This window comes from Bombus fervidus, chromosome 12 (assembly GCF_041682495.2).
Source record: "Bombus fervidus isolate BK054 chromosome 12, iyBomFerv1, whole genome shotgun sequence".
Classification (NCBI taxonomy): domain Eukaryota; kingdom Metazoa; phylum Arthropoda; class Insecta; order Hymenoptera; family Apidae; genus Bombus; species Bombus fervidus.
Genome location: NC_091528.1, coordinates 4381030 through 4407228, shown reverse-complemented (window position 1 = coordinate 4407228; position 26199 = coordinate 4381030). Strand labels below are relative to the sequence as shown.

Sequence of the window (26199 nt, the reverse complement as noted above, 5' to 3'; positions counted from 1 at the left end):
TGAAAGAAACCAAGTTCAGATGATACAAGATACGAGATATTATGGAAAATACGTATAAGTAAAATTTAATTGTCTTTGATGAAGTGGCAGAGTTTGTAGTGAATAACGAAATGAAATTGGTGTCCTGTAGGAAAACAAGGCAAAGATGGACCGGAAGAGAAGAAGGACGCCGATGGAGAACTATGGGGCAACGTGGAAGCGCAGGCCGCCTTCCTCGGCCCAAACCTCTGGGACAAAACTCTGCCCTACGATGCCGACCTGAAGGTATTGAACCATGTATGTACAAAAACGCGATACGGTAAGCTCACAACTCGGCTGAATACGGATCCTCAATGTTTGGATCTGGAATTATTTTAAACAATCTGGATTTTTGCATTTCTTCTTTTTCCTTTTTTCTTACATCTTCCTTCCTCGTACTAATTGTGAATGGCAATTAATTGGACTTCATTCTTTCCCAGCGGTAGGAAAAATTATCCTTTGTAGTATCGTTTTGTGGAGTTTTACACAATTGTTACTAATACATGTAGCATTATAATAATGATAGATTAGTGGTAGGGGTTTGGATGAAATTCTATAATGCATGGTTCCCTAAAAAACATGTACGACTTAATCCCTATTTCCTCTTACTGATAGTTAAGAACATTATAAATTCGCCTTGTGTTTTATAGCTACCATTTTTGATAAGAAATAACACCGATATAGAGGCACACCACGATACAAAATCAATCTTGTTTTATTCTTTCTTTAACAGAAAAGCCAATTAACTAAAAATATCTTAATTAACCCATTAAGGATTATTCTTCAGTTAAACATGTTCATATTCTAACGACAATTTAACAGATCCCAGTAATATGAATTAATCGAAGAACAAGAAATGCAATGTTGGTCCTTAATGGATTAATTTTATTCCACGTAATAATCGACGTGTTAACCAATGATCTTTCAAAGAATGTAAGGCGAAAGTCAAAAAATCCACCGAGTTCACTAAAATCTTGCTTCTTAACAATTCAACAAAAAAGGCTTGCAATAGCTCGTTTATTTGTTTTTTCTTTTTCTCTTTTTCATCTTGATACCCATGGAATGCTCGTATTAAGTAAGAACGATTGCTCGTCTCGGCAACCGATGTACGGGCTCTATTTTTGTAGCCAAAACGAAACCAAAAAGATGATGGTCTTTACTTCGTGTTACAGTACGTCGATCTTGACGAGTTTCTCTCCGAGAACGGCATTCCTGTGGACGGCGTGGCCGGCGGCGGACAGGGCACGATGCAGAGCGGGCAACTGCACAAGATCAACAACACCGAAACGCCAGGACACCAAGGACCGGCCGGTCTTCACTTAGAACCGGTCACCAAACGCGAGAGATCACCCTCGCCGAGCGAATGTTGCTCCCCTGATACTATGAACCCACCCTCACCCGCGGACTCCAGTGAGTGAATTTCATCCCCTAATTCCTATCTTTTGCGACACACTTCACACGTCGATCTCGGTGTCGATCCTGAGCAATATTAGGATTTTATCGGTTTTATGCGACTTGACTTTCTCTCGTCGAAGGATAGCTGTCGTTTGGTAGAAGCGGATGAAGTATAACGATCTATTATTTTAGTTTCTGATTTCATTATTTTTAGAAATTTCTTACTTTTTAGTAGAAAACATTAATATAGAATTTTGTCAACATAGAATGTCAGGAACTTGGTCCTTAACATTTAATTCAGTTTTTTTAGCTTCATTATTTCTAGAAATGTCTTTTATGGTATAGAATTGTATTCTCAATTATATTTTTTTAACATAGAATTATTTGTATCTGCCTTTTGTATAGAATGTTAGAAACTTAATTTAGTTCGTGAGTTCCAATATTTGTTGGAATTTTATACCTTTCAATACAGAAAACTAGTGACTTTTGGGGGGAATATGCCACTGTGACGTGATTTTTAACACAATGTAATATCAGGTCACTCGTTACTCGTCCTAAATTTCCTATATTCCTTTCCCAGAATTAATTGTTCGATGCTTTAAATTGTTAATATCATACAACATAGCGTTTACTATACCGTCCGTCTCTTTTTATTCGAGTGCTGCTTTTACAAAATCTGATCCTTTAAAACGTCTTATAAGATACTCTTATATGTTTGATAATACTGTGCAATTGTTCGAACCGTATAGATACTTAAAGAATTGGAAATCAATGAAATCACTATATAGAATGAAACATGTTCATGAGTAATAAAACTCTCTGTCCTGTCCCTAATATTCATAATATTGAATCAAATCTTTGCTGTCAGATGGCACCTTAAGTTCTAAAAATCATTTTTCTCAGAACCACTTTTTGACCCGATACGTCTATTTGAATTAATACAGCAATATCCAGGATCAATAGAATTCGAGGTTTGAGGGAAGTTTGTAAAAGCTGACACGTAATTGTTCTTGTACGATTTATGGAAAGTAAGGCAACAATAGAATTACTACAGGATAATATATTTTAACGAAGTCTCAGGATCGACTCTTGCAACAGCGACGATATATCCGAGTTTCCGGACAGCGTATGAAACTAGACTAACGTCGACATTGTCGATTATTCCTTCTCCGCGCGACAGATTCCGAGGACTCATCACGAATACAATATGGCTTGTCTCTTGTAGCGCTCTCGATGGCCTCATCGGGGCGAGACTTCGATCCACGTACCCGGGCCTTCTCCGACGAGGAGCTCAAACCGCAGCCGATGATCAAGAAATCACGGAAGCAGGTCAGTTGATTGTCATATTCGAATTGAATATTTTTCATTCATTATTCGATAAATCTCCTTGTTCGAAGCATTGAATCAATAGGAAGAGCGATCCTTTATAACATCTTTTAGTTTTATTTTTGTTACCACTACTCTTTGTCTTTTCATTGTATTTTCTATCTCGTTTTCTATCCTTTTATTATTATTTTTTTTTTCTTCTCTATCAAATATGTCCTTATTCGATGCCGAACTTCTCATATTTAATTGAATTATTATTTGAGACATATAATTATTATTTGAAATATTTCTTACTTTAAAGCCAAAGTAATGGAATTTAGAGAACAGAAAAAGAAAGTATTTCATTAAGTATGGTTATTATAATATTCCTAAAATATAAAATAAACAGAGGTTCTACTGTACAACTAATTCTTTTATTTTTATCTCTTAGAACCATATAAATAATTTATTGAAATTCAATTTGTAAGATTTAACAGTCACTCTATGATCTTTAATAGGATTTTCAATATCCATTAAGAAATCAGAGTGGGTTTTAGTTTTTCTTTACAATTTCTCATTATAGTTTTAAAATACATCAATTTCTACGTTCGTTCTAATTTCCTGCTCTTTTCCATGCCCCGCTACCGGCTACAGTTCGTTCCGGATGACCTGAAGGATGACAAATACTGGGCGCGTCGTAGGAAGAATAATATGGCAGCGAAACGATCGCGGGATGCACGTCGCATGAAGGAGAACCAGATCGCTCTCAGGGCCGGCTTCCTCGAGAAAGAAGTAAATCTTCCCACGCCTCTAAAATTAAAGAATACACATTTAAACTAGGCTCTCAGTCTTTGCGTCGTATTGATGGAATTACGCCAATGTAATGGAAATCATGTCCTATGTAAAACAGAATCGTTTTTGTTATGGGACACATATGGGAACAGCAACATTCCTTTTCAAACATGCAGAAATATGTATCATAAAATGAAAGTCGTTTAATTGTTTTACAAATTTATCTTTGTTTCTATAAAAGAGAACCCTTTACTTTGCTGTACAAATACATTGAAACTATGTTTTATGTCAAACAAAATCTAATATCAAGCATGGAACAGTATGATTCTATCTCAACGAAAAGGAATATGTACAATGCACAGTCACTTATATGTTCTATAAATTTATCTTTGCTTCTATAAAAAAATCCCTTCACCTTGAAGTACAAGTACATTTTCAGTGATAAATATAGATTAACATTCGCCTATCTTAAAAACCAAGATGAATTTTTCTGTACAAATAAAACTTCTACTATACTGTATCAGTCTCCAATGGAAGAATCATCCTGTTCTGAGTTAAAACATCATTTACATGAAATGTTTTGTCCCTTGGGATAATATTTGTATTATCACAGTCGATAACTTACACTCTATTTTTAATTGAAAGAATAATTTCACAAAACAAAAATGCAAAATTTCAGAACATGGGCCTGCGGCAGGAACTGGACCGGTTAAAGAACGAAAACATGCTGCTGCGTGACAAGCTGAGCAAATACACGGACGTCTAACAGTACGCCGGGCAAGCAACAGCTCGTCGTGGTATTAAAAAAGATACAGACACGAGCGTTTGTTGTGCCAGCTCCTCCCACACACTATAGTCGCAGCACTTAGGTTTTTCGCCAGTTCGGATGAAAGAAGAATAATAGAAAAAAAGAAAAAAAAAACGAAAAAAAAGAAGAAGATGAAGAAGGAAAAGGAAGAAGCGCGCCGAATCGCAAGTCCATCTTCGATAAATTCGAACCAGCCCACCCTTAATCCCGAAGATATCCTTCGATGAGAATTTCTGCTAATTCATCTTTCTTCTCCTCTTTCCTTCGCTCTTCACATGCTCATATACATACACAAAATGTGTACACATACACACACATACACATGTAATTTCTTTTAACCCATTCCCTTTTGGTCCTTCCTGAACTCCTTTCTCCCTTACTCAGCCCCTGGAAGCCACCCTCTCAAAAAAAAGTGTACATAGTTATATGTATAGTTAGATTATATATGTATACATGCATACATACACGGCCGTGTGTATGTTTTGTCTGTAAGCGTGACTCTGTGCGCGCGTGTACACGCGCAACCGCATGCACACGTGTATGTATTTATACGCGTACATGTATATACCATGCAGGTGTATTAACCAGTCGGGTATATCAATTCGCTGCAACGCATTATCGAGCATTATATGTATACACATATATACAAGGAACGCGTACGTATATATCTATATACATAAAGAGACATACGCATACACGTATACACGCGGAACCGCAGACCGTGGAATCGGTAGTGTGCGTGCCAGATGCGAATGATGCATAAACGGCAGGACACTTTGAAACTTTTCCTTTTACGTCGGGCACGTTGATCAATCAATTAAACGCTTTCTATTGACTGTGTTGTAGGAAGATTCAATAGAATTTAATCTCAATTAATTCGTTCAGTAGAAGGCCCGTAGTATTTTTTGAAGCCTTAATTTTTTAAACATAATAATTTGTATACTTGGATATCTCTTCCATTTCAATGCACAGTAATATTTCAATTTCAATCAAAATGATTTTACAATTATTTTTAAATAAGATTTACGTTTGTAAACACTAAAGAAACTGATCCATCTGAAATTAATTCTGATCTAAGATACTTTTTCATTAATTACTTGATTAGAAAGTTCCTATTAATGATATAGTTGGAAGATTTGAATTTACTGAAGTAAAATTAAAGGAAAAGCGATCTATTGGAAGAATTATCTTAACTGTATTTACTAAACATCTGACACGCACACGGTAATCGCCACATAAACAGGGCTGGAGCTGATTAGAGTAATAAGTGAAAGATGTACGAATGTGTTAAACACAGATAGGCGCGCGTAGAAATGATCGATAGTTGGAAAATACGGCCGCAAGCGATCCTTAAGCGTCTATTTAATCACGCGCTGACTCTCGAGCTTCTGTTTGGTTCTTATACAATGCAGCCCCCAAATCTGATTATTGCGGATACATTCTTGATCTAACGTTTTTCTCGGTAGTCTAACTTCAAACGAGCCATGAAGCAGTGATTTTAAGGTTCTTGAATGACGTCTAAATTGACCAAATACAATAACTAACATTATTGTATTTCGATGTGGTTTTGTAACCTATCTGCATTATATTTTAAAAAACTATCCAGTGAATTTTATATTGGTTGTAACATTTTCTAATGGAACTTTTAATATTAGAGAAGAACGAGAAGCGAAAGAATATCCGTAATTGGTGATTTGTTAAGAAAAAGGAAAAAATGAGAAACAAAGAAAGGAAAAAGAGTTAATTACGAACGAAGGATACTTGGGAGAACGACGCTTTTCTGCGCACGGACTAGGTCCTAGTTCTCTAAGAAACGTTAATTACTGTAGCGTATCCCACAAGTGGTGATGGTACACACACAAGTGATTCTAGTTGTTTTTATCGTAAGATAGAGATCAAGTGCTTCTTTTTTTCATACATAACGTTTTAATCTCTCTTCTCTCTGTAGCGTTTCGTTTTTTCGGCGCTCGGTTGTATGCCAGTTGGATGAGTCGCTCGAAGAGCAACATACACTCTCTCGAGTGCGGGGAAAGCGTCGCGACGCATCTTTTATTATCGTTTTATCATGCTTCGACATAGTCGATGGCTGTCCGACAATGGATTCTCATTAGATGTTGTCTATGGTGCTCCTCCCTTTTATCTTTTACTTTTCTACTTCATCCTTCAATTTTATCAATATTCAGTATATATTTTATATACAGAGTTTAGGAAAGCAGTGGTCTAATAATTTGGAACTCCTTCCATCTTTCCTTTCTTATGCAATGGATATATTATTGGCAAATAATTTCTTCTTTCTAGCCTTTTTTTTTCTTTTTTTTTTTTTATCAATTCTACTACTCTTTCATTCGTTTGACCTGTTCTGTTATTTCTTCTATTAAATCTAGCTCTTCATTTCTTCATTCCTGTTTCTTTTCCTTTCAGTTTTTCATTATTTTATTGTTATTCTTCTGTTTCTATACTTATCTGTCTGCTGCTAATAATATATTTCTGTTATCTATCTATTTATCTCTTGATATCTATCTTCTTTATATTTCATTTGCCCATTGTTTCAATATGTTTCCACACAAGCACCATACAACTTGGATCTTTTTTAAATGTTTATTGTTATCTGTAAATATTTTTTACTAAGTACCACCGTACTATTAGTTTTTTCTTATGGCAAGATATAATTGCATAAATCAAAATTCTAGAGAATCGTATAATGATCATTCTTAAAAAGGAGATGAAGAGTACTTTTTTATTGAAAGAAAAAGCAATTGCATGTTCCATTGTTAATGACGCCACGGCAAGAGTTATACACATGATCATAGAAATAAATCGTGTATTAAAAGGGCTACCCTTCGGACAAGAATAAATAACGTATATCTCTGTTCGTAGTTGCTTCCTCTTGTCTGACAAAGAAAAGCAAAGAAATTCAAATGCGAAAAAGAAGAGTAATCATGAGCTAAGCCCACTCATGCGCCTTTCACGAATAATACACATGCGACTAATATTTTATGTACTGTTGATGCGCTAAATGATAAGGGATTCTGCTCGTTGCAACGCTCAGTGACAATAATCGAGTATAATTATTATATACACATGTTTTTTAGCACCTTCTGCGACGTGAAATCGGCATTAAGAGTATGTTCCCGGTGGAACTTTTTTTATATTGCGCCTGTTATTCATTTGTTACATTATTGATTTGTTATTTTATCATTTTTTATCTGTTCCTTTTGATCCTACACTACACGAATTCTCAAAGAGCTTATAACGTATAATGATATATATATGATACATCATAGATACTATCATATATACGTGTATATTTGTAGACATATACAAGATGAATTAATTTTATAGAAGGCTTTGCCAATGACAGATTCGCTTCGAAACCGCCAGTTTTTTATATGGCAATTACATTTTCTAGTTAATTAAAGTATACGTACTCTGTACATTTGTTTCTTTACTTTTGCGATCACGCGTTAAAACTTCATAGAATCGACTCTATTTTATAATTGTAAATTTTAGTTGGATACAGAGTCCATGTATAATTAATCGCGTCGACGATATGGAAAATTGTTTTACGTCTTGTTATCATATATATATATATATTTTTTTTTTCTTTTTTTCGCCGAGATTTTATGCACGTTGTATAGTATGAAATTTTTGTGTAGTTTATAGTATATACGCGGGTGAATCTCGTAACTACAAAAACGAAATTACACGCGAATTGCTTTTTCAGTTTAGACTCGTGATTCGGCTCCTAGTAAAATACGATTGGAAAAATTCGTTTAGACGTATCCCTTTACTTGAATGTGAAGAAGAAATGAAAGGCAAAAGTTAGACAACAAAAAAGCGATTTACGAATGTAACATTTAACATTTACAAATGCATTGCAAACTCCATGCGTGAGGAACGTGATAGAATGAGGTAATACAGATACCATTAGATTAAGAACATACAATGCAAGGAGCATCTCCGCACTCATTGTTCAATCAGATCACACATAAAACACGTCGCTTTTTTGGCATGCAGCCTGATTACCTGAAAGATAAACAGAACTCATTAGATTGTAACATCTGATGCATCGAAAGCTATTTAAATATGAATAATGAGAAAAATTGTCACACAATGCCTAACAAAACGTACTTTTTGTATCTTGTAACTGCGATTAGTAGCGTCTAGCAGCAAATTACAACAAAGTCAGGCATTTTTTGTTTCTTTTCCGATTGTTATAAATAGACTGTGGACTCTGTAAATTATATTCATAAAGATATGAATTTCCATGTATATCCGCGGTCTAATTATAAATAATCCCTGCGTCGACAGTCGCCCTGAAGATGTAAAAAAAGGAAGAAAAAAAAAGAAAGCAAAGAAAGTCAAGAATGAAAAAGAGACGCTCGTTCACGTTTCTCGAAGATCGATATTTGTATAAGTACCTTCTAGTACAAGTTGCTAATTAATTAAACTACTTCGTAGCTTTCTAAGTGACCGGTCTTGGATCTCGGCACAGTTTTCAAACAATGACAAAACGATGAAGCGCAATAGTGTTTGTTGGTTATGTAAAATGAAAACAAAGGAAATAGAAAAGGTAAACAATGTGACCACGTGCGTGCGCACGTGGCGTATGCGCGCGCGCTGAATACTGCAGTCAGAGGATAGCGAAGCAAAAAGAAAAAAAAATCTATAAAGAGAAAAAATGTCGTAAAGGAGAAATCGTAGAAAAAAAAATTAGAGAAAAACACGGTAGATGCAACTGACAGCTTTGCTCCAATTAGAATTTAACGACGACAGAACGGAAGAAAAAGTGAAAAAGCAAAAAAAAAAGCAGAAAAGAAAAGAGCAGAAATAAATGCAACATAATGGAAAGAGTTTTAGGTGACGTCGCCGCGTCCATTTAAATGACACGCCATCCGATCCATTTGAAACGAAAAAAGATGAGAAAACAGTACACGCGAGAATTAAAATACGACCACCAACGTCAAAGTGTATCACATTTCGAGAAATATATGTATTTGTTATTGTTTTCATTGAATTATATTGTTATACCTAATCCCGTATCCATTTGTTCGTTTAAACTTAATACTACGCTGGTAATATACGCTGAAATGCTTTAAATAGCCTGGAATATTTAATAATTCTGTCACTATTGATATGATCAAATTGTAAATAACGATAAGCGTTCGAGTAATCAGTTGCAGAAAGTAGTGGGAATAATCTATGATTATTTAAAGGACATTAGTATATTATTTCATGTGTGCTGTGTCTATATTTAATTGAAAGAATATATAGCGATCTTAATTTTAAAATAGCTGACAAAAGAAACGAGCAATGATTCATTACTTGCTTGCGAAACTATAGTGGCCTCGATATAGTACAAATATAAAGTGTGTTTCATGGTGGGTTTCTGAAAATTAATCACGCTGATATAATAGATTTCATAACCACGAAGTGGACTGGCTAGTACCAGTCGTACGATGATTCTTGAATGAAAACGGTACAAACGTTTCTTTACATTCAAAATAATGTTTGAGTGAACAAAATAATTGTAAGGAGAGTACGCACAAATGCACCGAAAGAATGTTGATTTATTTCTCTTACGATTCTTTGGACAATATCAGCAGCGTAAGGAACAGTTCACTAACAAATGTGCACAGTTTTGTACGTGCATCTCTGTCTCTGTCTCTGTTGAATACCGTGAATTCGCCATCGAATTGTTTGTCCTTAGAATTGTGTGTCGCACAATATTGCTCTCTCCTGCTGGCATTCGTATACTCTGTCCTTGTCACACACTATCGCCCTTTCTTTCTTTCTGGTGTTCGTATACTCTATCCTTGTCGCACAGTGTCGCCATCTCTTTCTACCATTGCTCATGTCTAACAATATTGTATCCTTAGTATTTTGATAAGCCCTGTGCTGCTATCTACTGCAAATAGAAAGAACAGTAAGTTCGGACATTTAAGGACAGGTGGCAGAACATGACTTATCCCAGTAATAAAATTTTCGTTTACGGATAAGTGATGTACTGCCATCTATCCTGAAATGCCTCAACCGGCTGTTTCTTCCATGTTTGACAGATGGCAGCACATGACTTATCGCAGTAATAAAGTTTTGTCTACGGATAGTACATGACTTATCCATAGACAAAATTTTATTACTGCGATAAGTCATGTGCTGCCATCTGTTAAACATGGAAAGAACAATAGGTTAGGACAGTTAAGGAAAGATGGCAGTACATGACTCGTCCGTAGAGTAGAATCGCAATATTGTGCGACAAGGACAGATAATCATGCGGCGATAGAAAGAGACGGCGATACTGTGCGACAAGGATAGACGATACAAGAATTGGTAGAAAGAGATGGCGTTACTATGCGACGAGGACAAACGACACGGACGGTGTTAAACAAAGAAAGCGATACAACCGTGATAAGAACAGATATATATATATTTTGTGCTAAACGAAGAGGGCGATAATATGCGAGAAGTGTAAACGATATGAAGAATGTTAGGGGGTAAGCGTCTGTGTGCAAATCGGCTAGTTCTCAATGTATATTTTCAAGTTAGTTTTTTTATTTACTTCATAAGAGGAATAACATAAAATATTGATATTATTAAATGGAAAAAAGTAATTAAAATTATTACTGAGGCGCCAAAATTATTTATTATACATATACGTAATGTAGGCGTAATATATCTAATTCCCATTAGTTAAAGGAAATTACAAAAACTGACAAAACAGTTCGAGAAAATTGGTAAATATTGGTAAGTATTAAAAAGATCGCCGTGGATACGTATATTCCTTCCACTAAATACTTCAGAGGACGAAACGCGAGTATAGTTCTGCCGTTGGCCGTTAGAAGTCCTTGTTCTTATCGCGCATCATTTTACTGACTTTGTTAATATTGCATGGATGATCTCCCTATTCACCCTGATATACTTACATACAAATGTATGTTGGTCACCTGGTTTCAACTATTTCTTCGGTTATGTTCTAGTGACAAAATAATGAAAATGACACTATTATTCATCTTTAATAATTACATTCTATTTTCAATGCAAAAAGGATATTCGCAATATTTTTCTATATAATGAAATAATCGTAAAATGTAGTGTTATATAGGGAGGTAAAACATATGTTACTAGAAAGGGGATTCCTCGTTGTACACAAAATTTCTGTTCTCCTTCATCTGTCTTTAATTTATTTATAGTTCTAATAAAAAATTTATTCGTCTTTTGAGAATATCCTGTTTGAATACTAACGTTTATACGAATAGAAATTTGCATACACGCTTAAGGTTATATATTATATATTAAGGTTATATATTGTGTTATACTTCTCTACAGCAAGCTGTTTCAAAGTAATATTTAACCATCGCTTATACGAGCAATAACTAAAATTATATTTGTTTGCAGTTAAACATAATTACGATCGTTAGATAATTGTGGGAAATCATATGTGTTAATCATATTATCTTATATTCAGTTATAAATACCCTTTTTGGTGTAATTATTCGAACTGGTGTATTTTAAGAAAGCTTAAAAAGTATTTTAAAAATTCTTATTATATTTAAAAACCGATATGGCTTGTTTAAACGACGAAAAAGTAAATTTATATGTCTTTATCATTAATTTTCAGCTATTTATTTAATGCTATACTTATAATTTGATGTATTTTAGACAGAAGCAATAAAACTTGCCAAAGAATATCAGCAATATTATTATGAACTGCTTCCTGATTGGTTTTTATATGATTCTGAAAATTATGAACTTATAAGACATAAGATCGGATATGCCTTGTTTGGTCTTCCTAAAGTTGATAAAGAGATAGAAATATCAGTTACCTGTGAAAGTAAAACATTAGGAAATAATCAGAAGAATGATATATTTAGTAAAATAGTGTACGATAAGAGGATGTGTAAAGCTATAGATACAATATATCAACAGATAATGAAGTTTGGAAGAGATAAAGTGGATAGTACTATTTATATTGGAATTATATTTAATGTAATACTTTTACAAGCAGATATAAAGCAATCCAATAAAAAAAATGATAAATCAGACAAGGAATCTAATAACATATGTAGCGTACCAATATTTAAGCTAAAAACAGAAACATATGGTATATCTTATATTGACAATGAAGGTAGAATGTATAAAACTTGGAATGATTATGTAACAAATAATACATTGCCTCAGTGTACTATGATTTTACCAAAGGGTGGTTTGTATCAGTATAATCCAAATTATAAAGTTACAGAATATATTTCAACTGCATGGGTTCAGATATTAGACTCACCTGCTTGTGCTGTTAAAACTAAAGTTCTTAAAGGTATCGATATAACTGCAAATACATTGTCTGTAGCTACTACTATAGGATTTGGAGCTGCTAGCTTGTTAACACCTATTGCACCTATTGTTTTTGCTGCAGGTATGATTGTATAATTGTTTCATTTATAGGGATACAAAAGTGATTCAATTTCCATTTCCCTTTCATCTCAATTAATTGAGTAAAATTATTATCATTAGGTCTTATTCAGAGTGGCGTGTGTGGAACATGGATTATTGCAAGAAATTCTCATAAATTAGTAGATCTTGCCAAGCACAAACAATCCATTATTCCTACAAATAAGAAAGCATTTTCTGCCTGGCTTGGAATAGGTAGTACAGCCTTATCGTTAGGAGCAAATGGAGGAACTATGCTCCTCTCTAAAGCTTTTGAAAAAAGCAGCACTGTGGGTGTTACAGCTAAAGCAGCTTACAATTCTCTGATATTAAGTAATTTATCAATGAATGCTGTTGGTATAGTTTATCAAGGATATTGTTTAATTGACAAATACAAAACAGAAAGAGATGTTGATTTTTTGGATATAGTTATATTCACTTCGCATGTTCTGTTCTTTAGCAATGCTCTATTAAGTACCAGACTGGCTGGTGAACTCATAGAGTCATCTAAAGGTACCATCTTTGAAAAATTTAAGGCTGCTTTGAGAATCAATCGTCTAAAGGAAGAGTTTGATAGAATGAATGCATACACTGGTAAAGGTACACAAAGTAGATCTGAAGGCATTGTGTACAAAATAAAGCAATTTACCAACAAAGAAGATTTCTTATATGGTTTGAATAAATTAAGTTGGGGAGAGAAATTTCCAATAAAATATCAGAATAATAACATTGTGATAAATAATAGAATATTCATAGATCCTGTTCAGTTCACAGGACATTTACTGACAATTGGCACATTCGCATTTAATTTAATAAATTCAGATTCGTCAATAGCGTCCAAAGAAAGGAATGATGTGATGATTAAGCTAAAACTTTTACTTAGACAATTATTAAAAGATTTTTACGTAGAATCGAACGATGAACAAATGCCTGATATTAATTATTTTAATGATATTTTGCAAGAAATGAAATACTTGGATAACGCGATGGATGGACTGACTAAGTGTTTTAAAATCGCTATGGTTATTGTAGAACATTGTAATGATCCCAAACAGTTTTTATGCGAAGCTATTTATTTCTCCTGGACGTATTGCAAAGCAAATTTAAAAGAATATGTTATAAATCTTAGCTCCGCTCCGAGAAATAGGATATTCCATGCATTAACGAAGATTGTTACATTTTTGTACGAATGTATCGAGGCGATAGGGAATGAATTATTCTCAGCTTTTTACGCGTACATGATGAATATAAAGCTAGCTATTGATAATCAGTATCACTCATCGCTGTAGTGCTGCCTTTAGTAAAATATCTTATTCCTATTTCATTATTTAGAATAACGGAATATTCAATTATTACTTTATATTGCTTTATTGATGATATTATTTTAAGTTAGAGAGAAGAATCTGATTGATAGAGTTAGTTATTTATTATATCGTTAATATTTGTACGTTTATAGGAACTAGATGTAACAACTTTAAAGTGGATAAATAAACGAGAAGGACGAGATGGAAATCTTACTTCTTCCACAGAAGTGAAGGCATTCGTTTATTTCGTTTCTCCCAAATATTTAGATACAATTCACACAAATATATACAGACGATACTGAGCACATTTACAATTGTTTCATCTGATCATTGGTCGCGTTATCGTTTAAGAGACATTTATAAAGCAAATGTTACAATTGTCGTCGATCTCGATTGATCGTGATTATTGTATGGGTGCGCGCATAATAAATTAAAAACCTAAGCTATAATTTATTCGAATAAATTACTTAGGTATACGACGACGAGTGAATAGATCACTCTTGGATTAGTATTGACCCATCGTTTATCGATCACTAAACGATGTTAATACTCGTCCGCGTATTAAATGAATTTACGGATATAAAATTTTCCAATTTAATCGTATAACTTAACACCGAGCATAAATACAATGAGAAATGCTAAGAATAAATATTAATTATTGAGATTTCTTTATCTACAAAATATATCGTCTTGTTACGCAAGCGTAATTAAGAATAATGGATTTTAACGTGCGATTCGATTTAATTCTGGCGGTTCTTTGGAACATGATCCAGAATATCCGACGTTTTCTCCTTTAATATTAATTATTATAAAGCGTGTTATAATAATTAATATCGTATACAGACGACTGTATAAATACATCGTGGACTATATTCGGTACATGCACGCGTTTTCATTTTTTTTTTTTTTTTGTTTAACAGTTATACAATTAATTACATCATAACACGTACTTTTTAAACGATGACCACCATTCGAACTCTGGTGTTTTAAACGTTTCCGTAAATGATATTATTTAATTCGCTTATTTAATCATTTGCAAACATCGTTTTCCTTATGTGCGTTGGAAGAAACAAAAAAAGGAAAAAGGATATTTTATTTCTCACATATCTGCACCACTTTTCGACTTCGTATCGTTTTATGTATGTATTTATATACAGTTATTACCAACGTAGAAAACGATAACGAAAGTGCAGAAAAAATAGGTTTCTTGGATATCGAGCAAGATTACGCACGATATGCAAAAATGCAGAATATATAATATCGTTCTGTCCATTTCTATCTTTCTCTTTATCTTTCTTCCTTTCTCTTTTCTTTAATTTTAGAACTGACTGTAGTTTGGTCGTCGATTTCTTCTTTTTCAGCTAACTATTCTACATCCGTTCTTCGATAAATAAAATAGGTTTTTACCTATCCTGTTTTGTGATTTTTGTTGAGAAACAGCCATTGGAATGTGTATATGGGTGTATAGTTTTACTGAACGTTTATTGAATGTGTTCGAATAGTTATGTAAAATTCGATGGAAGCCCCTGTACGCTTCTGCTTCTGCTTCTTCGATTCGGTATCTTTAAGTAGATACAGGCAAAAGATAATACATTCTGCTTGCAATTATTCTCAAGTTATTATTATCAATATTATCAATATTAAATAATATCAATATAAATATTTTATATTAATTTTATATTAATGTAAATATATTCTATAATTATTTATATCAGTAATATTAATAACATTGATAATATCGATAATCAAATTATTAACTACGATACACTTAGTATCCATTACTTAAAGAACTCTTCGTAATATTCTGTTCTCTCCACACGAGTTTGAAGGATAAGATTCCTTCCTTTTTTCTCAGAAGATCTTGAGCTTCCAAATTCGAACAGTCTTATAATTAATTCCAGAATTAAACGACGGCTAAGTAAATTCTTAAAATTACGTGAAACGATGATCGATATTGTGTGCATGAACGCGGCTGCTGATTATACGTACAAATGAAAATTTCGGACAACGACGAGTAACTCGGACTCGAAAAATCGCACGATCGATGTCCAAAATACGTATTCTTTTTCCTAATTGGTCGTATTCTTTCGTTGCGATTCCTGGATACGATAGAGTGAAGATGAGTCGTTTCGAAACCTCGCGTTTGGCAGCGCACTGCGGCTAATTATTGCTAGACTGCTGATATTTATGCATTTATAGGATATTTAAATGTGTAAAATATATGTTATATGTAAAGATACACAAATATCCAAAACAAAGTACTCGTTTTAATTTGTAGAATGTGAAACAAGTTCCTATTTAGTTGTTAAAAAAAAAAATATTAATTTGCATAAACATTCGCAGTCTAATTATAACGATTCATATAAATTGGTAACAGGATCCAATTTCTAGTCTGTACATTCGAACGATTAATTATCCACTGCACGGATAATTGCTAGAAGTTTCCATCTAGGTAACTTTAAACGCCCATATTTAAATACTGTTCGTCGTTTTCTTTCGTTAACTTGGGACGATTTGCTTCGGTTCAATAGTATGCTCAGCAAAGTCAATCGCGTTAGTATTAGTCGTAATTTAATTTACGGATAATACAATGTAACACATCCCTTGCCTACACATAATTACACGGTTGATGAAAATAAAATATTTATTATGCGAGGAAAAATGGTATTCAAAATTAATGTACCAAGTATTCGGAGCAAGTACCATTTTCTTTTTTATTAAAATATCTATAAGTATGCCTAAGCTCGATCTGTAAAAAATTAAAATTACACAGTGATTCGTAAATTATTTTGATAAATTTCATTATCATTTCCTTCTGCTGCTCATACTACTGATGCAAATTGCACCGATGACTTATTATTATTATATCCGTAATGTCCATTAACCTGTTAACTGGGTAGTTCCTTAACCAGAAGCTTTTTTTGGCACAGAATTAAAAATTGAAGAAGGTCTCGTATTAATTTTAAGTGATATAAAAATGCAACGTTGTATTAGAAATAGGAATATTCGAATAAATAAATTGCTAAATTCATGACACTTGCAAATTGAAGGACGAGTTAACTCGTCTTTCCCGGTTAACAGGTTATGCGCTATAAAACTGGTCCTGGATGTATCTGACTGCTGCATTGTTGCACTTCGGAGATGCATTCGATTACTGTACAGAATGGCTTGTCTTCGTGGGATTAAAACTGATCAATCGTTGTGGTAATCTTTCAAATCCTTTGAGAGTTTTAATACTAATACGACCAGACTAAGTTCAGGACTTGTTGTTAGAGTCTCTTTCGTACGATAGATCAAGCTCCTTTCTGACTATATCACATTTGCGAACGCTGAAATACGTGCTTTTCATTCTTATGTCCCCATATAGGCACATCAGGTTCTCTCATCCAAGTTTGTCGATCGCTACAGTATTATTTCGACCATATAATCTTCGATACCACTGAAATTCTTTAACCCTTTCACTCTTGTTTCTGTTAATTTTGATTATACTAATGGGTTATAGCAGCTGCATGTCATTTCATAAGTACTGCCCAATTATGGAAAGAAGTATAAAAACAAGCTTCTTTGTGTCTTCTTATTTTGATATCTTTCAATAATAGTGATCATTTTATATCTTCATTTAGTGGAAGATCGTACTAAAATATAATAGTGTACTAGAAAATAAATAATAAATTTAATATCTTTAGACAAAATGCAATAAACGTAGCGAGCTTTAAAAGTTTATGTCAGTTTGCTATAAACTGGCTATTCAACAGATATTACCTTCTTACATATTTGTGCAGTATAGCTGAGTAAAGATGATCCGGATAAATATTTTAGATAAGCGGAATGCTTGGTAAGGTTTTAATATGTTATTAAGTTGCGTGCAGTAACAGTAATTAAATGGTAGAGGGAATTTACGGACAATAATGTATATCATATATCCATGAAATAGTTCATAAGGTAAATAAATTAACATACCTTACCAATATCAAATTCCATAAATAAACAATTCTGTAACTTCACAATAATCCTGCGTTCTAAAAAAAACTCTCCGAGGTATATCATTTCAAGCACTCCTTCCAGAGGATACTTCAAATCCGACTCAAGCCATACTTCCTTATCTCTGCAGCGAAGCGCCAATTCATCAGTGAAAGGGTTAATAATCATTAATCCAACTCCGGCAAGCCCAGCTCTTCCACGTTAAATCACAGCTCTGTCCCCTTTGGCGACACTTTGGTTACCAAGCCTAATTAAAATAGTCATAACCAAACGAGGTGATTCGATTCGTCACAAATCGTCACCGTGATATCACCGTGGATATTTTCGAGACCAGCTAAGCTAGGTAAGTCCTGGAGTTCGTTTTGGGATTGCCAGAGTCGTCTTTCGTGGTGCACGACCAGGCCTCTTCCGCTAAGCTTCCGTATCTCTGAACCCCTGGAAATGGCGGCCCGGTGCTCTGTGGTGAGTAATAACCGCCCTTCAGCTGATAATAATTACTAGTCTGTTGGTACTGGTACTGATCGCCGTGCAGAACGTTGCTGTAGCCGGAATACGAGCCGTACTGCGAAGAAGAGTACGATGAAGAGTATCCTCGCTCGCTCAAGCTTCGATAAGGCCCCGGATGTTGGGGCCTACCCTCCTGTCAAACGGGCGTGCTTACTGCTGCGCTTGTTATATAGTCGATGTCACCTATACTCTTCACTCGGCGATGCCTCTTGTTGCCTGTGATGGGTCTAGGTGGCAGTTGCGGGGGTGGAGGAGAATTGCTGCGAGCGCTGCTCATATACTGGCTAGCCAAGCTTCCGGTATCCGACGATGAAGATGGAGAGGCCTTCTCGCTTCTGGGTCGGAGTCCAAAAGCTCTGCTTAACGATCCCTGTTGAAAAAGGTGTAATATTGAATTAATTGGACATTTGGTTGAGATAGTTTTGAGACCCATTTGTAATATGAGAAATACGGTAGGTCTCGTTCTTAACGTTTCACGTGGGGCAAATATTGAAATGTTTCCCATGGTGTAACATTGCGGAGAAAATATTCGTTTCTCTCGATATTACGGAAAAAATATTGGAATACCTTTTCTAGCGCAATATTGCAGGGATATTGGAATATTTTCCTTTGAAATATCGTGAAATTGACTGCAGCTATGGTGTAACGGTGGTAACAAATATTTTAAAGAGAAGGGAGGTTCCATTCGCGCGCAAATTTTTCTACGGTTGGCACCGTATAAACGAATTCTGTATGCTTATTCATTCATTATTTAATTTCGTTTGAGAAGTACGAGGTTTTAATTACTGTAAATAAAAAAATTTATTTTTTATTATTACTATACTATTATTAATATAACACTACAATGATCCCAGGGCTGAAAAAGTAGCAATTTGCAATCTGAGTGAAAAAGTTAAATTAGAATATTTAATTAAAACATAGAAAATATAGCAAAAAATATTTCTGTTTCGCAATTACAATGCACTACCAATAATTCACACAATATAGAACGTATACCAACCGCAGAAAAATTCGTTTCCATGTATTAAAAGATATATCTACTTTGTCGTTCTATTAATTAGATATTAATAAAATTTGTCAAACACGTCAATACGGAGACCTACAATATTTCGAAGGATCTGTGGATCTCGACTTCCTCGAGGGGACGATGCTACGAGCAAACGAGCTATCGGGGTATCTAAGATGACGGGTCTTGTGAAATTGCGTTTCAAAATGTTCGAAGAGAGATGGTTCTCTGTGGTTGAATTGGTTGAGTCTGCAGTATCGAAATGTTTCGAAACCGAGACTTCTTTGATAACGTTTCTCTACTTTTGAGAAGGCATTCGAATTCTTGTTAAACGAATTTCGAAACAGTTTCGTTGGAACAACATAAAAGGGAGAAGGTGAGGGATAATTGGATACTACAAGCTGGGGATGCACGTGCAGCGACATAAAGGAAAAAAGATTTCTAGGATCTAGATTTCACGAAATTACCCAAGTCGTTTCTGAATAATATGAGACACGATCTTGCAGGTTTGGAAGACTAATAATTCATCGCACTAAAGATTCACCTCAACGATTGGTTAGTCATTAGCACAGTCAAGAAAACTGAAGAAACGGTTTATTTTCTAAGAAACAGGGGAAAAGAAAAGAAGAGAATGTTTGAAGCTATAGAAATTAAAATGTTTTACGGTCAAGTTGAGAATCAATCGAAGATTGGCTAATAAGGAAATGTAATTATTTGGAAATTTATATTTATAAATATTTATTAAATTTATTAAATAATATCTTCTAAGACATAAGTATCCTTTTATTTATTCATGCAAATAAAATATTTTTCTTTGGTAACTAATCTGAGATTTTTACACATATATATGCATACTGATAGAAATTGAATGAAATGGGAATTTAACCTTTTTCGTTACGATTAAGTACACCTGATACTCGTTTTACACGGCACTTTAACGCGATCTAGTTACAGTTAAGCGATCTTTAATACGTTTCATTATTCCACTGTAAATAATACTAATCTCAAACGCTTTACACGATTTTAAAGGGATTTGAGATCTTGTATGGCTTGTTATAAAGGATTATTAAAATAAAAACCAAAACATACGTCATTTAAACTGATACAGAACAGTCAGGTGAAGGATATTTCGAGCGACGAAAATGATTTCTTCACAGTAATAAAAAAATGTTTCGTTGTAACAAAGAATAACAATGAATAAAATATCAATTTTTGAAGGAAATACTATTTTGATTTTCCCTAACACAAGTTTTATACTTTGTTGCAGATCAATTATTTCCCGACTTTTTTAAAGGGTTTTTTACATGGTAAAACTCATCCACCGTGTAAAAACAACTGTATGTAACTTACATTACAAAAATTTGCATTTGAAATATCATGGATTTGATCGAATTGCTATATCCATAGTACACAGTAAAAAAATTTAACATGTATAATTACAGCTATCCATAATAGCGAAAGGGTCAATAGGATTTTGATGACTTGTATCGTATTTGTTAAATCCTGATTAGCCAATTTCGACGTAATTACATCCTTCATCTAATATATGAAAGGGGCCCAACATAAAATTAGTAATGACGACTACGAAATAGTTCATAAGGTATTGTAAGAAAAATGAATATTAAAAGAAAAATGAATATTAAAAGAAAAATGAATATTAAAAGAAAAATGATTATCTATCATGATATACGCAAATAAGTTATAGCCGCATACCTGTGAGCTCTTCCACGACAACTAGTAAAGGACGAAACAAGGCGGATTAAGAACCCACATTGTGAATTCCACATTGAAATCATCAGTTTATATTTACACAATGGCTCGTCATTGTTATAATCAGTGTTTTAGATAGCTAAAAATCGAACGTCCGCACTTTCTGCCTTTCGTATCCTGTTTTTGTATTCTTTTCTCTCTTTTTTATGCGATTGTTCATTACAACTATCGTATTCTTAAAAACAGGACACTCTGGTTAACATACATGAAAAAGGAGAACGTGATAATCGATCGTTACTTCTTTATGTACAGTGTTTACAGTATGACGGCGATACAATCAGCCTTTCAAAGGAAATCTTCTAATATTCGAGAATAATTAGGAATCACGATATTTTATATCGTAAGTCATCGAGCTCTTTATAAAAAAAAAGAGGAACAAAAGTTATTACCCCGAAACAGGAAAAGAGATTAGAGATTAAAATTCAGAAAAACATTGTTTTAATTAACACTGATATTTTCAATATTTAGATTAGTAGAAATTGAAGATTTCTATGGGATATTTTCTAAAGTATATTTTAGAATTTTAAATCATAACTGATATCGTTGGATCTTAAGTGATCAAAAATTTAAGTTTTTGAGTTAAATTACTTGCAATTTCAAGTTACGTGTGATAAATCCCTTCGACGAAACATAGAATATAAAATAGAATTCAATAACCATATAAATAACCTACGGTCCAATAATACTAATCGAAACTTATAATAAATCACTAAAATCGTACTACTAATTTCCTAAGAAATAAGTGATCTAACACAAAGAAACGAGAAGTCAAAGAGAATTGGAAAAAAGAACGTTCCACTAATAAAACAGTAAAAACACGCAATATACTCACAGTTCGATGAATTACGATGGTAAAATATATTTGATCGGGTAATCAGCTAAATTTAATTACGTTAAGCTCATCGTTTGCGAACGTCGCGAATTCTCACGATCCTTATGAAACGTGATAATAAGTAATTCGCTGCGATCATACGGAGAGAATCGTCAACGAGGGTTTACAAGTTTTACAAGTAAATAACTAAGTACAGGGAGAGGACTGTTTGCGTAATTCCTACAGTTACAGGCGATACGATTTGCGCTCGTACCCTGAATCTCAGTCTTTTTCTTTCTTTTTTCAGGTTTTTTTTCCTAAGACAATGATAAATTCCAGGCGAATAATAATATCGTATTGAATCGGAAAGAAGAAACGAATTTCTGTTTCTCGGGCTCGTCGGACCGACGACGAAAATTTTCCATGAATTTCATTTAAAATTAATTTAACGTATGAGAAAATTATTGTACCAATGATTCTCTGATTATCGTATCAATGATCAATTCGTACTCATTTACCCGTATTTTCGAAGTCCGTGCGGTCGAGGTCGAGATCCATGAGAATCGTCTACATTTTAGCGGAGTGTTCGATAGTTGCTAGCGAAATAGATTCTTTAACTTGGTAAATTATAGAGACGTTTGTGAAGCACTTCGCTAAGATCTAGACATTTGAAATAAATAATTCACGAGGAGACATCCCGGGGAGAGTCTGAGCACCGCGAAGGATGCCTCGTCGTTCTGAAGGATGCTCTAAGATAATAATGAAATATCTACTACGTTTTCTAGAAAATTTGGAACCGTGTAAGGTTGCGATTGATTGCGTTGGTTCGTTACCGTTTCCGTGACAAATCTCAGATGGAAATAGTTTCTAATTCTTATCACAGAAGGTCGTTCGATGTATAAATGCAACGAGACATTAAAAACGAACGAACTATTCGGTTTTGTATGGAAAATTGGAGTTGATCTTTTAGATTAAACTAACAGAGCAATCATCGTTTCCTTTATGCATTCCTTCATAGATCTATTCTTTCGAAGCTTCCTCAAGAATACTTTAGAGTTGCGAACTTGATATCTCCTTCAAAAAAAAAAAAAAAAAAAAAAAGGAGACGACAAAAGTTAGAATTAGAATTAAAAAAGAATTTGTCCAGTTTTCTAAAATTTCTATCTTTCCAATTTATCATGACTCATAAGCGATCTATAGAGGAAACTTGAAAGGAGTTTACTCTGTAATAAACACAACCTCTCGATCAGATTTGAAAACTCATCATTGGGGAGCCCTATGACAATAGATCGATGTATACAGACGTAGCGAAAGAAACGATGAATTAATACAGATCTAGATACATATACGTATATAATAAATATATACATATATACCGAACCTTTTTCAAGTAAAGAAGACTGCAGGTCTGCGACGATCCACAGGATGCAGGGAGAATGATTAACGTTAGGTTAAGCACATAGCTCACAGCTTTTAACCCTTATCGCGTGAAAAGTTCCGTCACACTTGTAGCTATAGAATAGAAGTCTCTACTTTCTGCTTCCTTCATTTCGAAATCGTTAATCCTTGGTTCACGTGGAAGAACGACTAGAAATTTAACATTATACAACGATGTTTCTTTTCCTCGAAATTTACTGATGTTACGAGTTTCGTGATGTTTCGACAATAGTCGATAAAATGACTAAAGCTTGATGTTTGCGTGATGTTTAGCCGTTAACGATGATGTTCAAACATTGTTGCGTAGCTTCTTTGAAGTAACTAGTTTGAGATATTTCTTTGTGTCTATATCTACAAAGTGTACGCTACTTTCGATAAGGATTAAACTTATTAAAGAGGGTATATCAAGACTTAAGGTATAAGGGGCTTATTATCTGGTGGAAATGCTGCGCGAGCGTCCTTACCTAAGCGATGCCATGCAATCGTGCCAATGAGAAATTAAATGAATAAAGAACTCGATATATATATATGTATATACAAATGAAACGATGAGAAATTAACGTGATTTTAGAAATTTGAGTGAAAATTTTTAACCAGCAGTGGCTCGAATTATATTCGATAATAAATGAAGAGTAAACTTTTGTTTTAAATGATAAATGTGGTTGATAAAGTTAATTCGAGAAACCGCTGTAAATGATCATTAAATGCGTAACTATATAACACGATGTTAGTCAGTGATGGCTTTCTATATATATACTGTTTTAAAATAATTTGTTATTTAGGTATTGTAGTCTTGTTAATATGATTGAATGTGGAGGAAAGTCATCCATGACTAATGATTGTGACTACGATATCTTTCAAAGCAGATCGCTGTTAATTAAATTTTGTTATTAATCGCGGTTCTTTGGAGCTTCGAGATAAAGATTTTTGCAATTAGTAGTATCTATTATCTCTGTCAAATATTCATAACAGTTAACAACATCGTCAATAATAATATTACTCTAAAATATAACCAAAAACATTTAGCATTTATCTAAAAACATCTTCAAAAACACCAACGCGTATTGAAATTCTAAAGAATTTGGACGTTAAACAATAAAATTACTTTGCGCTTGTTAAATAAAATCAATAGAGTAAGGAACTAAAAATTTTAGCTTTTAAAATATGAGTACTTTCTGTTTCATTCTGTTTAGGCTTTCTATTTCTGAGATAACATTGTACGAAGAGAACTGCCTTTTTTGTTGGTTCGCTATCGCTATTTCAATCACGCAATCGGATTTCTCTCTTACATATGACATTGAATATCCCAAGTTTTAGTAGAACGTGATGGTCAGTTACAGACAACACCGAGTCAGCGGTTTCTACTATTACTACTAGACGTAAGTATTTCTAGGAGAAAGTATAGGTCACTGTGCCATTCGTCAGTTTTTATGTTTTCAATCTGTCTTTTAAAATTATGTACCTTGAGAATATATTGAATTATTGACTGGAAATAATATTTGCTACAAAGAGTACATTTCTACCTGTGTTCTAAATGATTTAATAGTTCCTGTAGATTCATAAAACTTATACTTAGTACTAATTACACTTTAAAAAGCTCCTCTTTATTTGTAACATAATCTATCATGAAAATATATTTCTGAAAATACGAAAATCATAAATCATATCTCAAAATTATCTGAAATATCGGCTCTCTTCTAAGATTAGAAATTCTTTGAAAATACGAATTCTATCTCCCGAATTTACTCTGAAGCTCTCCTATGATTATTTATGAAAAGTTAAAATTACGAAAGAGAAAAGTGGATTATCAATAATAAGCAGAAGAGAAGTTACTTAATTACATTAGTATGAACTATGAAACTGATGAGTGAAATGAATAAAATGAACTCTATCATAGTTCCATATCGTATGAAAATCTATAAGATAACTTTTCCTGCCACGGTGCGTTAAATATTTCTCTTTTGCTCATCCAAAGACATAAACCTGAAGGAATTCACTAACTTTCAATAGTCGAAAGTGATACGTAATAAAACATCACGACAAGCGATCTGCAAAGAACGAATCGTGTTCTGCACCAGCTCGAGGAAGAATATAAGGGCAAAGAAATTAGAAATACCACCGAGTTCCCGGTGCAGTAGTGAATGGACCAGGTGTGTCTTTTTGAATCTATACGGTACGTTACCCTGAGGCTGGATCTGCGTCTATCGACAGTGCCCGAGTGATTGGTCGTCATGTGCAGGGCGGACAGGGAGCTCTGATGATGCTGAAGATGTAGCGCCCTGCTTCCACGACCGAGGCTACCGCCCGCGCTCACTGTGCTCATCGGACGACCCCCGCTGGTGCTGTTCCTCGGGACCACCTCCAGCTGACTTCTACACACACGCACACCACGCTACATGCACGCCTTTCTGCGTACACGCATTCTGACCGCTTATATGCACACACCTTTGGCGACACCGCGGACACACACACGTTCGGCACGTTTTGCAGCGAACCTCTCTCCTCATTTTTTAATTTTATCTTTACATCTGTATCTCTTTCTTATTCTTTTTCTCTTTTAGTTTGATCATGCGAGAAAAGAGTGTGAAGCAAATTTCAGGTTTTCTATGGGAACGGATGTGTTTATGTGGTAGTTTAACAC

General features: G+C 34.1%; 3 protein-coding genes and 1 long non-coding RNA gene across 21 annotated transcripts in view; 2 read left to right on the top strand and 2 right to left on the bottom strand.

Annotated features, from left to right (window-relative positions):
• Nucleotides 1-9335, top strand: part of LOC139992879 (thyrotroph embryonic factor) — a 100649-nt gene extending 91314 nt beyond the window's left edge. For 3 of the 8 annotated variants that reach the window (XM_072014165.1, XM_072014167.1, XM_072014171.1), the window contains 5 exons: nucleotides 131-276; nucleotides 1191-1428; nucleotides 2594-2742; nucleotides 3373-3510; nucleotides 4190-9335. In XM_072014165.1, the coding sequence (XP_071870266.1) occupies nucleotides 131-276; nucleotides 1191-1428; nucleotides 2594-2742; nucleotides 3373-3510; nucleotides 4190-4276 (758 nt within the window). In that variant the 3' untranslated portion in view covers nucleotides 4277-9335. The remainder of the gene's footprint in view (nucleotides 1-130; nucleotides 277-1190; nucleotides 1429-2593; nucleotides 2743-3372; nucleotides 3511-4189) is intronic. The other 5 variants (XM_072014170.1, XM_072014168.1, XM_072014173.1 and 2 more) reach the window with 3 other exon arrangements.
• Nucleotides 3131-10095, bottom strand: LOC139992887 (uncharacterized). Its single transcript, XR_011801232.1, has 2 exons — nucleotides 9874-10095; nucleotides 3131-3528 (listed from the first exon to the last, which is right to left on the bottom strand). It is a non-coding gene; the product is annotated as an uncharacterized lncRNA (long non-coding RNA).
• Nucleotides 10096-11621: 1526 nt separating this feature from the next.
• Nucleotides 11622-14273, top strand: LOC139992876 (uncharacterized). The gene is made up of 3 exons (XM_072014149.1): nucleotides 11622-11903; nucleotides 11978-12728; nucleotides 12827-14273. The coding sequence occupies exons 1-3, from the start codon at nucleotides 11880-11882 to the stop codon at nucleotides 14029-14031; spliced, it is 1980 nt and encodes a 659-aa protein (XP_071870250.1). The 5' UTR covers nucleotides 11622-11879; the 3' UTR covers nucleotides 14032-14273.
• Nucleotides 14274-14935: 662 nt separating this feature from the next.
• Nucleotides 14936-26199, bottom strand: part of Liprin-gamma (liprin protein kazrin) — a 138898-nt gene continuing 127634 nt past the window's right edge. For 6 of the 11 annotated variants that reach the window (XM_072014145.1, XM_072014140.1, XM_072014144.1 and 3 more), the window contains 5 exons: nucleotides 25741-25930; nucleotides 23503-23529; nucleotides 21254-21274; nucleotides 18689-18904; nucleotides 14936-18589 (listed from right to left, as the gene is read on the bottom strand). In XM_072014145.1, the coding sequence (XP_071870246.1) occupies nucleotides 18362-18589; nucleotides 18689-18904; nucleotides 21254-21274; nucleotides 23503-23529; nucleotides 25741-25930 (682 nt within the window). In that variant the 3' untranslated portion in view covers nucleotides 14936-18361. The other 5 variants (XM_072014137.1, XM_072014138.1, XM_072014143.1 and 2 more) reach the window with 5 other exon arrangements.